The sequence below is a fragment of the Euprymna scolopes genome, chromosome 37, assembly GCF_053919585.1.
Source record: "Euprymna scolopes isolate OS-2025 chromosome 37, ASM5391958v1, whole genome shotgun sequence".
Lineage (NCBI taxonomy): Eukaryota > Metazoa > Mollusca > Cephalopoda > Sepiida > Sepiolidae > Euprymna > Euprymna scolopes.
The window spans coordinates 62,378,116-62,396,824 of NC_136518.1; the positions used below are offsets into that span (position 1 = coordinate 62,378,116).

Here is an 18,709-nt window from a genome sequence, read left to right on the forward strand (position 1 = left end):
TTTTTTAGCTAGTGTCATCTCAAAAGTCATAAAAAATATGTGCTTGTTTTATAGAATGTTTACAATATTGACAAAATTGGAAAAATATTTTTTCAACTTTATTTTTTTTATTCATAGAATATTGTTTTTTTATTATTCTTTATTTTTCCTATTTTTTTTAGTTGTTAGGTAAAAAAAAAAAAAAAAAAAAAAAAATTGATGCAGTTTTATGTCTTACCCAGGACCAATCATCGTTCATTTTTTTTTTTTTTTTGAAACCTAATCGGTGTGATTGTGATTTCTCTGGGCTTCTGAAAATAAAGTAGTTCACAAGGACCCATGGCAGAGTGATTAGAATACTTGGAAAAAATCAATTGTAAAAAGTGTTGAAGGTTCAAGTCTCAGCATGAGTAATCAAAAAATACAATTGCGGATTAATGGAGCGACAGCATACTATCCCCGTGAAGTAAATAAAGGGTTCAATTTGAAATTTCATCCCAATTCCAATACCGAGTTTGAGAGAAAGATTCCCAAGTTCGGCATGATACACCGGAAGATGGTCGATTTGGTTGTTTTGTTTTATGGCATTTTCAGGTTATTTAATGCCAAATTCAGTTATTTTGAAAATAGTATTCATGTTGCATCCAGTTATTTTGTAGAAGGTTTTTATTCAAGATTTTTGTATGTTCAATCGATAGTTTGCTGTGTTTGGTTTAGTTGTTTTATTGTGGATTTTATCGTTTTTGTTCCTTGCCCTGCAGAACATGAATGAGTTTTGCAATGGGAGAGAAAAAATATTAAAATTTGGTACATTTTAAGTTAGAAAATCAGTCAGGAAGTGGGGGAAGATAGAAAGAGAAAAGAGAAATTGAAAGGAGGAGAGAGAGGGGAGGGTTGTTTTTGGTTTTGCAGAAAGAAGTGGAAAAACAAAAAGCATCAATGTTAGGTACATTTCGTCTCAGGAAGCCAATATCTTCAGACAGCCTGATCTGGTAGCACCGGGAAGAAGGTCGGAGGTTACATCGACTGAAACGTTGAGAAAATGACACTCAAGATGAGAACAGTAGTCCGACGAATCCAAATAATTCAAATAACTAATCCTCATCTAAAAAAAAAATCAGAAACGACATACCAGCATTTTAAAATAGACGTTTAACTGAATATGGGGATGAAATGACGAGGTGAGTAGTTGATCAGCAATCAATAACAAAGTCAGAGCCAAGAGTTGTAATCGTGTTTATTAAAATGGATCCAAGGTAGCATTATTTTCAGCCGATTGCAATAGGGAGTAAAAATTGAGAAGCATGGATTTTTACAGTAGACGTTGTTACATGTTTGAGACCCTATGCCAGTAAGTAGCGATTAAGTTAGCTAGTGTGAATTTTGACAAGAGTCACCTCAGTACATGTTAGGATAACTCAGATCTGTAAAACAGAACCGTTCTCATGGTTAAACAACAGATTGGTAAGAAGAGGTCAAACTTGCAAGACACAACATAGTCCAAGGATAACATGACGGCATGTTTTAGAGCAAGACAAACAAAGACGTTTAAATCTCACTTTGGAAGCCACACGGATGAGACAAGGCCCAATAATGCAGGTAATCTCTTTTGTACATTCATTCTTTTTTTGCTGGATTGTTATCCTTATCTTTATAATTGTTGTGGTTTCATCACGTTTCGCCCAACTCATCCTCTGGCCTTCATCAGTATTTTTGTCCCGTCGTGGTTAATCACCTGAAGGCCAGAGAATGAGTTGGCTGCAACGTGTTGAAATAAAAAAAAAACTATGAAGATGAACACAACAGTCCACAAAAAGAATGAATGCACAAATTATGAAGCCTCATCTGAAAGGATTCCAAGAATAATAATAATAATAATAAAAAAAAAGACGAACATGCGGAGTTCCGCTCCACAAGTGAAAAATTTATTTTCACCATGACTTATGTTCGTGCAAAATTTCAAAAAATCCAAACAAGGCATGGTTATTGTTGAGAAAAGTGCGAATAAATGATTGGATGAATGACTTGGGGGCAATTTTATCCCTATATAATGCCTCCTGGGAGAGGGGAGGGGGCAACCAAAGTTATCCCAGAAAATCTGTTCTGATAAAATTTACTTTTACCATGACTAATGTTTGTGCAAATTGAAGAAAAAAAAATCCAAGGTGTAGTTATTGAGAAAAGTATGAATTGACAGATGGGATTAAATTACTAGGTCCAATCCCTCCTTTGTCGGGGGACCAACAATAATAATCTCTGTGAATGTTATTGATGACTTATTTTTCAAGTTGGAAAACTTAAGTTATGAAGGGAATAGTTATTAATTAGTCTCTTTTAGTGACTCCATTCTCTCTGACAAAAACCTTGAAGAAAACTTGGCAGAAGTCTCCTTGTGTCTTTCAACAAATTTTATTTGTCTAGGTTGGAAGGACGAGACAATCGTCAACCACTAGATGACACTGCCAAACATGAAATGCGGCAAAGGTGAAAAGAAGCGACGATGTAAGGAATAAAAAAAAACATTTATTTTGTGCTGATCACTCATAGACAAAAAACACAACATCTTTGGTTGCAGACAAAGGGACGTTGAAAGCTAAACTGCTTTTGAACCAATTTTTGAGGGTGGAAGTTGAAGTAAAAATGGGAGAGTGGGAGGGAGAGGAGTTAGATTTAATTTTGACACCTCAGCGTTTTCTGTACACATACACAACCCTGGAAATAAAATATGAAGAAAATGGTCTGGCGCCTACCTTCCATACCACTGATACATTTCACGCGATCACGGACTTCGACATTGTAGTGCTCAAACGACATGAAGACACCTTTTGGCGAATATTTATGCTTTGGCGGATAAACCTGAGAATAGCTGTGGCGCCACTCGAAGCGTTCAAATCCGTCAGAATGAGTGACGGATCCATAGACCTGTCAAAGAGAAAAGAGAAACGCAACATTAGCAAACACGTGTTTGTGGAATTGTCAAACCGCAGAATAATGTACCATGCAGTAAAACTTTAGTTAGTTTGCAATAGTGATGGTATGATTCTTATATTTCCCCCCCCAATTCCGATATAATAAGCAATTCCGTTCTAAGTTCCCAAATCTGATATTTTTTAAATCTCTAAATATTTATGTATTACATTAAAGGCACTTTTTGTGTGCGAGTTCGTTCCCTGTGGACTTCTAAATAGCTTGCAAAAATGTATTTTAGGTGTCTGGCGGTGTTCTTAGGTAGATTTCATATCGGAATGTTTTCGATAACTATCGATAATCAGATGAAGGAACGAACAGGCGATTTTGACCAAAGTTAACACTTTTATACAGCCTAACATCACAAGTGCATTTGAGAAATTTTATTACCGCACAGGCAGAAAAGCTAGGCATATAAAATCAACAGTAGGTTCTTTGATATGACAGGGGCACGTTCAAAACTAATGTTTTGAACAATGATACTTTTGCATTTAAAATTTTAATTCAAACCATCATATAAAAATAATTTTATAAAAATCAATAGTAGGTTCTCTACAGTGCAATTTAGACTACAATGTATTGTGGTCTAAGACTGTAGTGAGGCATGTGAAGCTTTATTCTGATGCACTGTGGCGGGTCTCCAACGAAAACAGGCAATCAATTGATTTGATTGAAAAATGGGTAATTTCACAAATTTTGATGACGATAAAAATATGAGAGGGTGAAACATTCACTGATCATTCAATCCCGGGTAAAATCGGGTCTCCCTGCTAGTAAAGCTACACAGCTGTTATTTTTATCTCATTCTTTATCCAATTTTTTGATTACTTTAAAAACGCATGTAATATGAGCATATTTACGCAAACATAGAAACACACTTGTGTGTGGGAGAGGAAGCGGGGGGGGGGGTGTATAGATTTTAGTTTTACTGGTAATTTGAAAACAAAAATTATCATTTTATCATTAGTACCAACGATGAAAAATTTTGTTTTAAATATAAAAAAAGAAAAATTAAAAGAATCGTTTTTGGTGTCGGAAAATAGACACAAATTTTTCCAATGCAAATATCTCCAAAACGTTCTTATTTTTCAGATTACACGCGATTAGACTGAAATGCGGAAGGGGTGATCATTTGTAAAAACTTCACGTTCGTTTATTTGAAGGTTTTTATACAAGGTTCATTAAGTTTCCAAACTTTTTTCGTATAGACAATTTTATTGATAGTATCTACATGAAACTCTAGTCCACTTCGAAGTAATCTCCTTTGGCTGCAATGCTCTTGTTGTACCATTCCAACTTCTGGAAGGCCCCATGCGAGTTCTCTTGTGTAAGCGTGTCAATAACCCTCGTCACAGCCCCTTTCATTTCAATTGTCTCATAATGACAGCCTCTAACGTTTTCCTTGAGCTTAGGGAATAACCAAAAATCAAAGGAAGCAAAGCCTGCACTGTGGGATTTGAATTGATCAGGTCGATCGTCTCCCTGCTGCCATGGCAACATCTTTCTTTCTGATATTCTCCGAGAACCCTTGGCACAAACTTTGTGCAAATCTTCCACATCTTCAGTTCCTCATGAATAATTGTACAGTTCCCACACTGACATCAAACTCTGCACTTATTGTCCTCATAGACAAGTGCACACCATATTTCAGGGATAAGGACCGCCGTGTGTCTATAGAGACAATAAGTGCACAATTTGATGCCAGTGTGAGAACTGTACACACAATTATTCGCAGGGAACTGAAGATACGGAAGATTTGCACAAAGTTTATCCCAAGGGTCCTCAGAGAAGATCAGAAGGAAAGATGTCATGACCAAGATGGGCATCAAGACAGTTCCTCACCCTCCTTATTGTCCAGACCTTGCTCCCTGTGACTTTTGGTTATTCCCTAAGCTAAAGGAAAGAAGCCTAGAAAATTATTTAAGACACCTTGTATGTTGAACAAAAAGTCTGTGTGTCACGTTAAAATAATTGATATATATGCATGTTCTGCCGCATCCTGCCTATAGATCAGACGTTGCCTCATCTATTTCTTAGTACTAAGGAGGCTGACTATGAGTGGAGCAATAGTCACCAGAAGTCGCTGTAAAAGATAAACGATTTGATATGCAAGGAAATGCTACTCTTCTGAAAAAGTCCATAATACAAGTCGATGCATCTAGAGGATTGAGAACAGTTTCAATGCAAGATGGCAAACCCATAGACTTTGCTTCAAAATTCCTGACCCAAACAGAACAACATTATGCCAATATTGAGCTGGAGCTCTTGGCTGTAGTATTTGCCTGTGAACAAATTTCACACACCTCGACACACATCGAGAACCTAATTGCTACACTTCCACAACTTCAACAAATGCTATTACGACTCCAGGAATTAGGCTATGATCATCAAATATCTTCCAATCATCCTTGGCCTTTTCACTAGAAGCAAAATGTAGTCGCTGTTCTCATACTATGTTTCATCTTTTCTGTCCTCAGTCAGTGAAGGAGTAATACCTTTAGACGGAGACAATTTTTTTCTTTTTCAAGATTAACAGATCCTGTGTCTACCTCGGCCCTGATATATGATTAGTAGTATATGCCCCCCCCCACCCAGAATAAATGTGGTATTATGGTATCTGAAATGACTAAGTAAAAGTAAGAGGGACAGAATAAGAGAGGATAATCACACACTTTAAATGGTCTTATGCCAGACTTGTTAAAAGGTATATTTTGCAAATTCAAAGTGTACTATCTATATAATATGTGATAGTATACTTCATCTCTTCTGTCGATGGACAAGAAATTTTTCTAGACTGATCTCAAATTTAATTAGTCTCCCAATTCAGAATGCTCGTTATTTTTGCGGGTAGGGGGTGGGGTGGGTTGGATTTCCTCTCACATTAAAAACTGACCATGTGTCTATATCTATCTCTACTTTCGTGGGGGGGGGGGCAAATAAATAGGAATTTAAAATATAAAAGGGTCTCGTTACATTCACTGTTTTGTCTTTTTTGTTTTTATTTTTCTCGTTGCCACCCAGACTTAGGGTCAGTGTTAGGTTTATAAAGAGAACGTGCATCCTTTTAAATTCAGTATAAAATGCATTGCAAACCTTCCTGTAAGTGCAAATTCCATGAACAAAGCTTCTTTCCTAGAACTGCCTGCCTGTGAAACTATCTTTGGGCTACTTTCCAGCTGATACCATATGGTTGTCTTCAAGTCCAATGTAAACAAGTTCTTGTTGAGCCATCCCCCTTAAATAATCAAATTCTACCCCATTTCCACCATTACTGATCATTAAGGTGTTGTCTCACTGACCACTTTACACTCCTTAATCCTTATCCCCAAATGGCCTTCAGGACTTGATAAGCGATGACTCTTGTAAAAAAAAAAAAAACAATCTTTTTAATGTTCATCAGCTGGTGAACATTAAATTACAACCTTGCTAATCATCAAAGAAAATAGTTTCACATTTCTGGTATACCATTCAACAATTTTCTTGAACTGTTTTGCCTACTTCAGACAGTCAAGTCAGCAACTACCTTGCTACACAATTCTAGTTAGTTTCCATTGTCAGCACACTTCTTGTTGCAATAACTTTTGTTCACCGAAGACTCTTGACCTCTCAAAGTTTAAATCTGTTAAAATCTGGTTGACCTATACCTTTCTCCAAGTTTCATTCACTGTCCTGTGAGAAGTGGGTAACCATCAAGACCCTTATTCAGCTTCATTTACTACATACCTTCAATTATCTCCCCTTAATAAACAAAATTAGAGTTGCGTGAGACTGACCTGCTGAAGAAGCTGACCAATTAATGATAATTTGGGCTTGTTATAAGGAGAGCTGGAGTTGCCCCTCTAAAGTCACTCGTTATCCGTCGTCAGCTTCGATAATTGGGCCACCTCATAAGGGTGCCCTCAAACTGACTACTTTGAAGAGTTCTCTTCAGTCAGCTTACTCATGGCTGACGAAACGTAGGCTGCCTGAAGAAACGCTACATAGACTGCATCAAGCTCATCCTCAAGTGCTGTAATATCCCCTTCAATCTTCTGGAGCCTTTGGCAGTGGACAGAGACACTTGCCGCTCCACATGTGATAGCAGAATGGCCTTCAACAACAAGCATGAGTGAGCAGCTATTGAGCGTTGCACATGGAGACACTGAAGACTGGCGGCTAAATCACAACCAAAACCCAAATCCTGTCTTCCTGTGCTCTATCTGTGCAAAGCAGTGAAGATCACGCATCGGGCTTCAGTCATCAACAGAGTCACCGAGGTACTGGATATGACCTTAAACTATATCCGATGTTGAGGCCTCAGCTTGCAGGCTTTAGGGAGTGTGAAGCCACCCTTTAATTACCATTGCTCCCAGGTCCACTCTGACCCAGACTGGTAGTACCTGTTAGGGTCCCAACTATGGGTTAAATAGAAACCGACATGAAAAAAACAAATATACTCTATTAAAAAATTGTTCTTCAAAATCTTTGGATTCAGCATTAAACAACCTGAAAAGGGTTGATATGCCGTAAAACAAAAACAACCAACCAACCAACCAACCAACCAGAGTCACAGAGTCAATTAAAAAAAAGAAAATGAAGACATTGTCATCCACATGAATGGACTACTATAACTAAGGCTATGAAAACGGAATATTCTTTTCATTGTTTTAACTCTCTAGTATATATCCGGCACAGTTAAACACAATCAACAGATAACCACATCACTCTATATAAAAGCATATAAGATATCAATGGATACACAGTCGAGAGTCAAAACAATGAAAAGAATATGCTGTTGTCCCAGTCCTACTGATTAGTTTAGTATTAACACCGCTAAAAATCGTAAACTTTTATTTTCTTTTAAAAAAATTACTTGCTCAGTTTATGTAATTTTTGGAATATGACCTCTTCGTTCGGTGCCGAATACATACATCGAAGATTTTTCTGTATTTTTTTTATATATATATGTGTATAATTTTAAATAAGCACCTTGGATTCTTGATGGGAGCTACATTTTCGCCATGTTAAAAACCATTGGTACTAAATTTGCATATCTAGACGAAAATCAGCCTAATACTGATTAGTAGGGCTATGACAACAGCATATTCTTTTCATTGTTTGGACTCTCGAGTTTATATCCGACAGAGTTAGACACAGTTAATCAACCGAGCACCACATCACTATATAAAAGTATATAAGATATCAATGGATACACACTCGAGAGTCAAAACAATGAAAAGAATATGCTGTTGTCCCAGTCCTAACCATAACTAACTATAAGAAATCATATTTCAGCAGTTTATTCAATCAGTTTAGTGATGAGCCTGCTACTCAGTTTTTCTGGTCAGTTTCCACCTTAAGCTCATCTCCATCATGATATGTTGATGAGAGATGAGTTTGATACTTGAGTGTCTTTGATCTTTCTGTATAAAAGTTTGTCAGGGACAACCTGACAAGAAGAATCCTTGATCCTACATAAATAATGTAAAAAGGGTTGATATACCATAAAACAAAAACTTATTTAAATCATCAACGCTCTGATCCCCATCTGTCATTAATTGAAATGTATGGCTCTCGTCTTGAGGAGGCTCCATGTTTTGATAAGCTTCTGGGCTCGACCTTTACTCCTGACCTGAAATGGAACACGTACATCAAGTCAGTTGCCAAGGTCGCTGGAAAAATGGTAGGATCCTTCTACCACTCCAGAAGATATCTCACTGCTGATGCAATTCTCTATCTGTATAAAAGCCAAGTACGTCCAAAGATGGAATACTGATGCCACATCTGGGTAGGAGCTGCTAAAAATCGCCTATCCTTCCTTGACAGAGTACAAAATAGGCTTTGTGGCTTAGTGGGGGATGCCCTTTCCTCTTCCCTGCAACCTCTCTCCCACAGGAGAGACATTACGAGCCTGTCTTTGTTTGATCATTACTTCCATGGCAAGTGCTTGTCTGAGCTCCAATCTCCGGTCCCCCTCGTCAATGTTTCACGATGAACACCCATCTAGCTGAAACCACTATCAAAAATTTTCCCCACTCTTTATCTGTGCCAAAACCAAAACGTAGATTCCATGAACAAAGCTTCTTTCTTAGAACTGCACGCCTGTTGAACTCTGTTCCATTTGCCTGACTACAACACAAACAAATACCTGATGAACCACCCCCTTAAGTAAGGCACTTTATCAAATCTCCAATACTAATGTACTGTACACGCAATAACCCTTATCCCCGAGTGGCTTCTGGGCCTTGATAAGTGGTGACTACCTTGTAAAAAAAAAAAAAAAAAGTAAACCTTGACCAAACCTTCAAAATAACAAGATCGAAGTTCAAATGAGATCCCCTCGACACAGCTACACACTTGCTCATATGCACCTTCTAATAGTGAGGTTACCTCAAGAAACAGCACTTAGCTATATTTACTCCACTAGACCAAATGAATTCTATCTGACCAGGTCTCTATCCTTCTTTTTGTCAAATCCATATTCTCTTAGCTGACCATGCTACCTCATCGTTCTACACCTATTCCAGGAACTTGTCTATTCTTTCAATATGATCATTGACGGCTACCAGTCTGCATACCTCTCCCTATATAGTCCGGATTTAAATTTCCCTTGCAGTAATCAGAACTGTCTTTAAGTCTCGCATTACATATCCATCGTATCATTCTTATATAATTTTTCTCCATGCAACACATGTCCTCAACCCTCAGTAGTCAGGTTTCACTTCCATACTTCATCACACCGTGTGCCCATGCATAATAGATTCTTCATTCGGTTAACAGTTGTAATGCTCTGCTGGTTAGTGATGGCAGAACTTCCCAGAACTTACTCCATCTAATCCTAATTCTTGCAATCGCACTAGCACCTGCTCCACCCTGTGCTCAGATGATATCATCAACTTAACTAAACGTCCAAAACAAAAATAAGAATATCACATCTCAAAACTCTTTGGCTCATTCAAACTGCTGTTCTCATCTCGTATAATTTGCCCAACATTTTGGCTAATGAGCCTCTAACCGTCTTCAATTGTATCTTGATGAACTCAAAAATCTTTGTTAAACTCTGAAATCTGCACAGAATTGCTAACAGAACCTTTTATTTTGGAGATATGTAAAGTTTCATGCCTACAGAGAGAAACCAGACACAATAGACTACTTGGATGGTTGTTTTTGTTTTATTTTAGGTCATTTAATGCTAAATCCAGTGATTTTAAAGAGTTTAATAGAATGTTTTTCCAAGTCAGTTTCTATTTAACCCATAGTTGGCACCCTAACAGGTACTACCACTCTGGGTCAGAGTGGACCTGGGAGCAATGGCAATTAAAGGGTGGCTCCATACTCCCCAAAGCCCGCAAGCTAGGGCCTCATCATCGGATATAGTTTAAGGTCATATCCAGGACCAGACTACTTGGAAGATAACATTTTACATGTTATTGCTGAAATACAGCATAATTTAATGCCTAGAGTTTGTGAAAATTGGATCTCTTGATGACGTCATATGCACAAGCTGTGGGAGCCATATGCCTAAAATTGTATTTATATTATGAATTCCAAGATGTGAGCTATTCCAAAGATGACATATTTATACAAGGTATTTTTCTGTGATTTCTTTGGATTATTTGAACTCTTGTTCTCTTGTGTTATTTGCCCAAAGTTTCAGCTGGTGAACATTCTTCAGGTGTATCTTGTTGAACGGACGAATCTTTCTGTTGTACTCGAACATCTGTACAGAATTTTAAATGGAACCCTTTATTTAATCCACAGGGCTAGCAGACTAGTTCCATCATCCATGACTGGGTAGAAGTTAAGTAATTCATAATTGTATTCTTACTATCGCCTACACTGAGGATTGAACCTTCAACGCCTAGAAGAGTGTCATTTAGAGCTGAATATTACCTAGTACTTTATTTGTTATATAACAGATCCTTCCGGATATTCAATATGAATGACATTCAAGATAAACAGTAGTTCGAATAATCCAAACGCAAATTATAAATCCTCATCTCAAAAATTCAGAAACTTAAAAATCTTGTTAAATAATGTGCATGAATGTTTGACGGACATGTTCATTTCCATTTCTACTGCATCTAAAAATACCTATATATATATATATATATATATATATATATATATATATATATATATATATCCACCAAGAACATGAAATTGCTCCATCTCTGCCTCTACCCGTCTATGCCATCGTGTGTGGATGGATAAGTGGCATTAGTTATTTTTAGACCGATAAAATATGGAAGGTAGGGAGGGGGCTTGGAAGATAATCAATTGGAATGGTAAGCCTGCCAGCTGCAGGTGCTTCTCACTTAATTCCCTCAGAAATCTTTCTCGGTGAAAGTCGTTCAATTGGGACCAGGAAATCAATCTATTCGACCACTGAAAGAAGAGAGATGTTTGGTATTCGACCACAGACAATCAAATTTCTTGAGGCGATCACAAACTTAGAAATATATATCTACTAGCATTTTAGTCCGGTGTTGCCCGGGTGTTTGGAGATGTATATTGAGCAAAAAAAAGCGGTCAATGTTTTTAGCTTTGACCCCTATTATGACTCCTCAACATTTATTGTTTTAGGCTCAAATCAAGTTATTAAGTTAGATCCATGTCCAAGAAACCTATATCTAACATTTCAAGTGTTTAGACCCAAAATTAGCGGAGGAGTTTGGTAGAGTTCTCAAAGGTCAAATTGTTGAACTTTGACCCCTTAACAGCCAAATTTCTAGCCAAAAACGGATTACAAAGATTTTTCCCAAATCTCAGTACCCTGTACATCAAATTTCGAGTCTGTAGACTGAAAATTGACAGAGTTATTGCATAGGGAAAAGTACACAGACGGACACAGATACACACACAGACACGTTCACTTTTATAGATATATAGATATATCTATAAAAGTGAAATTAACTCTGTGTGTGTATGTGTACATTTCCCTACCAAACTACTCTGTCAATTTTCAGGTTACAGACTCGAGATTTGACAGAAGGGGTAATTGAGATTTGGGAAAATCTTTTTAATCGGTTTTCCGCCAGAAATTTGGCTATCAAGGGGTCAAAGTTTATCGATTAAACATTTGAAAACTTTACCAAACTCCTCCGCCAATTTTGGGCCTAAACACTTGAAATTTTATATGTAGGTTACTTGGACATGGATCAACCTTTTTAATTTGATTTGAGCCCAAAACAATAAATGTTAAGGGGGTCAAAATTGAGATCAACATTTAAAAAATTTGATCTCTGCCGAATTACTCAGCCAATTTTAGGTCTAACCATTTGGCAGAAAACCGATTAAAAAGATTTTCTTAAATCTCAATACCCCTTATGACAAATCTCGAGTCTATAGACTGAAAATTGACAGTTGTTTTGTAGGGAAATATAGACACAAAGACAAACAATTTCACACATATATATATATATATATATATATATATATATATATATATATATATATATATATATATATATATATATATACCCAGACATACAGGGTGTGCCAATAGTAGGTGTGTGTGTGTGTGAGAGAGTGAGATACGTCGCAGATTAGAAATCAAGTGAATTGTCCTGTTACAAATTACAGTGAGGTTGAAAATCCATGGATTAAGGAAATAAATATAATTCTTCTCTATATATTCCTTGTTTCAAACAATAAATTAACTTAAATATATTTGTAAATATATTTTAATCTACAGAATTGAACTTTAATCATTACACTATATATCTTTTGCATGTAAGGGGCGTATGAACCACAACGATTTGGACGATTATAATTTCTAACCAGGGGTGATAAAAATGAACCAATCAAATACCTGAATCGCTTTTATAAAATATATTGAACGTCTTTGAATCCTTTAGCTTTCCATCTTGACACGAAAATACCACTACACTATGCTGATCCTGAATTGACTAATTCTTCACTTGGAACTTTACTCATGGCTGGATTTACACAATCATTTGGGGGGGGGGTACATTTTTTATTTTTTATTACGAGAATGGCTGTACACTGAAGAAGGTGTAATTTCTATAAACTTTGAAGGGTTTATAGTAAAATAAAAAGAAAATTAAACTAAATATTTGGAAAGATTAAGAAAAAGCTGAATTGGAACATTGAAAAGACAAAATCTAAATAAATAAATTGTTGTTGTAGTACAACATTCACCCTAGGTGGGTTGAACCGGTTTCCTCCAGAAGAGAAAGTGTCAAGCAAATATCAAATTTACAGGTGGCCCCTAGTCACCTGTAATGTTTGGTACATTTTTGGTCAGGAAGCCGGTATATTTAGACAGTAACACCCAATGTCCTAACAGGTATTACGACTCTGGGCCAAAGTGGACCTTGGAGCAATATTAACTAAGGGGCAACTCCACATTCTCTAGAGTCCCCACAGGATGTGCCCTCACCACAAGATGTCTTTTGAAGTCATACCCAAGATTAAAATAAATAAGTCCCAAAAAGTGTGGAACTTCCACATCAACAGAAAATTACAAAAATTTAAAAGAATTATTGAAGAAATGAATGCTGAGGAGCCAGAAAAAAAAAAGTTATAATTATTAAGATTCTGTATCAGATAAACACCCATTCTTATCTCCAATGCGCATGACCGGAAGCCCATACGATGTTATGTATTGACGAATTATTTAAACCAGAACCTTGCCTTTTTTCTGTTGTTCTTGGCCTTCGGGCCGGGATCAAAGTGTAGTATCGTTTTTGCAGATGCTGCACTTAAGATAATTTGTACCAGTCAATGGAGGAGAAACCCTCTATACTGGGATTATTATTTTTGGTAACCAGAGTGCCCTCTTTTTGCCTACTTTTAGGGGAGCTGGTTTTTACTCCACATTAAAAACGGCCTTGTGCCTAATTTGCTTTGGGGGGGGGGATCAAATATATACATTAAACCAGAACCCAACAAACATATTACAAAGAAACAGACTTTGGGGAGGGAGGGGGAAAATATTTGAACATCAAACAGAAGGTGTAATTTCTACAGACTTTAAAGAATTGATACATAAAAAATGTGGTTAAAAAACATTGAAGGACAAGATTGTTTGATTTTTTTTTTTTTTTTTTTTTTACTGAAACGACTGGATTTACCATTAAATGATCCAAAATAAAACAGAGGGGCGATATTATGTAAAATAAAACAAAATCACATGCATGCATCCTTGTCATATCAAAGAACCGATATTAGTAGGACAGCCCCTGAAGTGAATGCGATATTGAGGTGAGTGAGATAAACATTTTAAGTATTTGAGACCAAAGATGACTAAAACACACCCATTATCCCCACACTTTTGAATGGCCTTGTGCCTAATTTGTTCATTATGTATTTTTATTTTTTGTGCAAATAAATATTTCAAAGAACCCATATTTGTTTGTCACAATTTTTTTATTCTCTTTACAAGCAATTTGGCTTAACTTTCAGGAAGGGTAGAGCATCGACACTGAAAATAGTTTCCGTTTATCTTATCCATTTATTTTACTTTTTTTGTTATTTTAAACTTCCACTCCTTAACTGTAACCACAATTTTTGACATCCCCACGGGTTCCACTTCCTAACCTCACCACCAGAAAGTACTTAATGCAACTACCAATCAAGCATCCTACCTCCCCTTCCAGAGTCCTTCAATTATTAGTCAGGAATTCTCTCTTCTATCTCAATCAAATGGTCTTTCCATTCCTTAATGAGAATACATATGTAAGAGAAAGAGAGGGAAGGTTACGAGGGGATAAGTAAGAGATGAAGGGGAACGAGGAAAGAATTGAAAGAGGAGGGTAGGGACTGCGGGAGAGAAATGGATAAAATAAAAATATCTCAACTTTGTAAACAAGTTGAAAAGAAGCAAATTGAGGTAATAAAACGTATCTAATTTCAATTTGAAAAACACTATTTCAAATTAGCTTGACAGACCAACGAAAAACACTATTTCACTGCTCAGAAAATACTGACGATAACTCAGTCCTTATCCTGCATAAGTACCAAGGCATTAATAGATTTATTACAAGTGAGAACTTCAGAGAAAATAAAAGGGACATACACGGTCATCGTCATCCTATAGTATGAATCCGAATATTTTATTGTTGGCATTGGTTTCCCTGATATTTTTCTAGTCAGAATTCTTTACTTGAGAGGCCACTACTTATCAAGGCCTGGAAGCAACTCTACAATAAGGATTAAATGTTAAGTAGATGGTGAGACATGATCGGTTATGGTGGAATTTGGTTAGGGCTAGATTATTTAAAATAAGGGCTTAATAGGAATTTATTCACACAAGATTTTAAGATCATCCTTATATTGGGTGTCCGGTGTTGCCTGGGTGTTCGGAGGTGTGTGTTAAAAAAAAGTGGTAGTAGGTAGACAGGCTCCAACCCGTATCGCGAAGGAAGAAAAAGAATGTGAAAAAAAAAAGTGACGAAGGTTTAAATTAAGGCTAGTCAATCGAAAAGAGGAGAGGATTTTCAAAAAGAATGGTGAAAAAAGCGACCCCCTCCCTGGAGAAAATTGCCTAGTTGAGATTGAAGAAATTAATGTTTTGGGCCAATTCTCTGATATTTATGTCCGAAGGGTCAAGCTTCAAAATGATACTGACCTTGTGAAAATCAGTCACTTCTGTCGAAAGTTTTAGGCAGACATACATACATTGAAACAGGTGAGATTTATATCAGACTAGCCTGTGTTTCCGGCATTACCCAGGTGTTTGGAGGTGTGTGTTGAGTCAAAAAAAAAAAAAAGTGGTAGTAGGCAGGCAGGCTGGAATCCGTACCGTGAAGGAAGAAAAGAATGTGAAAAAAAAAAAAACTGACATCTTTGCCGTTGCGTCCATTGCCAAACCGAAAGTGGCAGAGGTTTAAATTAAGGCTAGTCAATTGAAAAGCGAGGATGACTTTAAAAAAATATTGGCGAAAAAAGCGACCCCTCCTTGTAGAAAAAAAGGACCCAGTTGAGGGTGAAGGAATTAATGTTTTTTGCCAATTTTTCGATATTTGTCGTCCATAGGGTCAAGCTTCAAAATAATACTGATCTCGTGAAAATCTGTCACCTCTGTTGAAAGTTTTAGGCAGACATACATACATTTAAACAGACAGATGAAATTTATATTAGGGATGAATCCAAATATTCTATTCTTAGCATTGGTTTCCCCAACATTTTTCCTAGAAAAACATATATAGGAGGGACCATGTGAAGGTTATGAACATCCTAAGTGAAAGTGAATTTTTGTGGAACAAACTGGATTCAAACTTTAAACACCCATGTTGTAGTCTGTGTCGTTAACTCCTCGACTTAAATACCCCTGACAAACCTGAAAAGCAGAAAAATCCCAAGTCCCTAGATGCCAGAAAGCTTTCTACTCTAATAGTTTTTTTTTTCCCCTGGACTGCTAGACTTTGGAATTCTCGTATGGGTTCCTGTTTCCCTTGACTGTACTGACATGCAGAAGTTCAAATAGAATGTAAACAGAAATCTTGCTGCTCCATTCCCTATGTAGTATTCCTGCAAATTATGGCTTAGATAGAAGCCCCCTATATCAAAGTGGCATTGTGCCTTTTTTGGGGTGGAAATGCAATAAAAAAAATAAAAAAGAACACTTGCTCACCGTCACCTCCCGACATATAAGCTGATAAAGTAGAAATGAGAGTTTGCATCATTTAGACTACCATCCCCATCATGCCAAACTCTGAAATCTGCACAGAATTTGGAACGGAACCCTTTATTTAATCCTCAGAGGGAACATGCTCTCATTTCGTCAGCCATGACCAAGTAGAAATCTTAAATAATTTGCAATTGCATTCTTTGTATTGCTCCCACCGAGTTTTTAACCTTCACTTAGAACTGAATTTTACCAGGTACTTCATCCGTTATGCCATGACAAGATATATCTGGAGAAGGTCAAAGGTTGCATCAGCTTAAACGTTGTGCAAATAACACTCAAAATGAGAACAGTAGTCTGAATAATATGAATTATCAATCCCCATCTCAAAAATTTATAAACAGAAGTGAGAGAAAGTAGATAAGTAATTCGTATTATTTGGATTCTTCTCATTTTTACTTTTATTTTTTCCGACAATGTTTCGGTCGATATAATTCTTTTTTTCGACAATGTTAGGTCGATATAATCTCCAATCTTATTTAGGCATATTTTATTGAACTTGGGATCTTCATTTTGAAAAACTCTGGAATCTATGTGGAATTTCAAACCAAATGCTATATTTCATCTGCAGGGGTAGATTACCCTTATTCTGTCAGCCATAATCGGTTAGAAATATTAATACAATTATGAATTATTTAAGACCCGGTCATGAGTTATGGAGCGTTAACAAGCTAATCTCAGTGGATTAAATAAACGTTCTGTTCAAAATCCTGTAAAGATTCCTGAATTCGACAAAGATTCTCGAGTTTGACGAAACGCAACCAAAGAAGATTGGAGATCAAATCGGTCGAAATATTAACATGTCAACATTTTTGACTATTTACATAGTTTTCACTTAAAGTATTGACTTCATGAATGCTGATATTTATATTCCGACTATATTTCTGATGATGTATGCTTCAGCCTTTATCAGTAGTATTATTAGATGAAAAACCCTGAAGGCACTAGACTTTTTCTGCTGCCAAGGAAAGATGCTTAGCACAGGTGGTGAATGTAAACTCAGTACAACAGCAAATTTGAAAGTAGCGTGCGTGTAATTTCGGAAAATGTTGCCTCTGGTAACATCGTGAGCTGTCTCTCTCTCTCTGAATCCCGGATAAATTGTACAGCAGTTGTGTCAGTGAGAATTGAGGTCTAGCCAGTCCTCTCTTTTTTCTCTCTCTCTCTCTCTCTCTCTCTCTCTCATCTGACTACAGAACGATGACAAATCTATGAGGAGATGCATCTGTAATGTGAAATCTGACTAAACCTGGTACATTAGGTCGACGGATTTTTCTTTTTCTAAAATCTTTACAATCATCGACAGATGTTTTTTTATTTTTACTCATCTCCATCCCAAATAAGGCATGTTGCCACTTGGACGTAAAGGGGCTACTAATTAGGACCATTCCTAAGAAAGATTTACAAGATATTGTTTTATGTTATATTTGAACTTCAGCACAGTCAGGGAAGCAGGAAGGGAATTCCAAAGTCTAGCTGTTCGAGGGAAGAAGCTATTAGAGTAGAAAACTTTCTGGCATTCAGGGATGCAACATTGCAGTGATGGGCCAGGAGTTGGAGCCTAGTTGACAAGTAACAAAGCAATTTCATTAGCTGGTACTGTCGTTTTGATCGATGTAACTTCTGACCTTTTTCAGGAATATCTTGTCAAACTCGGGAATCTTTCTGTCAAACTCGTAATCTGCATAGAATTTCAAATGTAACTTTTTTTTTTTTAATCTATGGGGATAGCATGCCTTTGTTCCGTCAGCTATGACTGGGTAGAAGTCCTAAGTAATTCGCAATTGTAGGCACAAGTACTTTTTGACGGACCGTCTTTTTAAAAATCTACCAAAAATCAGGTAATTATCCAATCAATACGAAATTTTCAGCAATTATTAAGAGAAGAATGAACTTTATAACAGTGTACTTATTTTTCATAAACAATATATATATATATTTTTTTTTTTGCTTACACCCCCTCCCCTTGTTTTGAGGGGGTTCCAAATATGCTTAAAATAATCATCTGAAACTGAACAAAACATGCTGTTGTAAGGGACAGGATTATAGATTTAAAAAAAAAAAAAAAACTTGTTTGCATACCTTATTTTGATGTCTGAATATCAGAACTTCGATTGTGTTTAATTATCC

The 18,709-nt window shown here is 36.6% G+C and overlaps 1 protein-coding gene across 3 annotated transcripts in view; it reads right to left on the minus strand.

The window, feature by feature from the left end:
- The window catches only part of LOC145261208 (D-glucuronyl C5-epimerase-like), a 366,752-nt gene that overhangs the window by 52,757 nt on the left and 295,286 nt on the right, over nt 1-18,709 (minus strand). For all 3 annotated transcript variants that reach the window (XM_080119550.1, XM_080119551.1, XM_080119549.1), the window contains exon 4: nt 2,730-2,901. In XM_080119550.1, the coding sequence (XP_079975676.1) occupies nt 2,730-2,901 (172 nt within the window). The remainder of the gene's footprint in view (nt 1-2,729; nt 2,902-18,709) is intronic.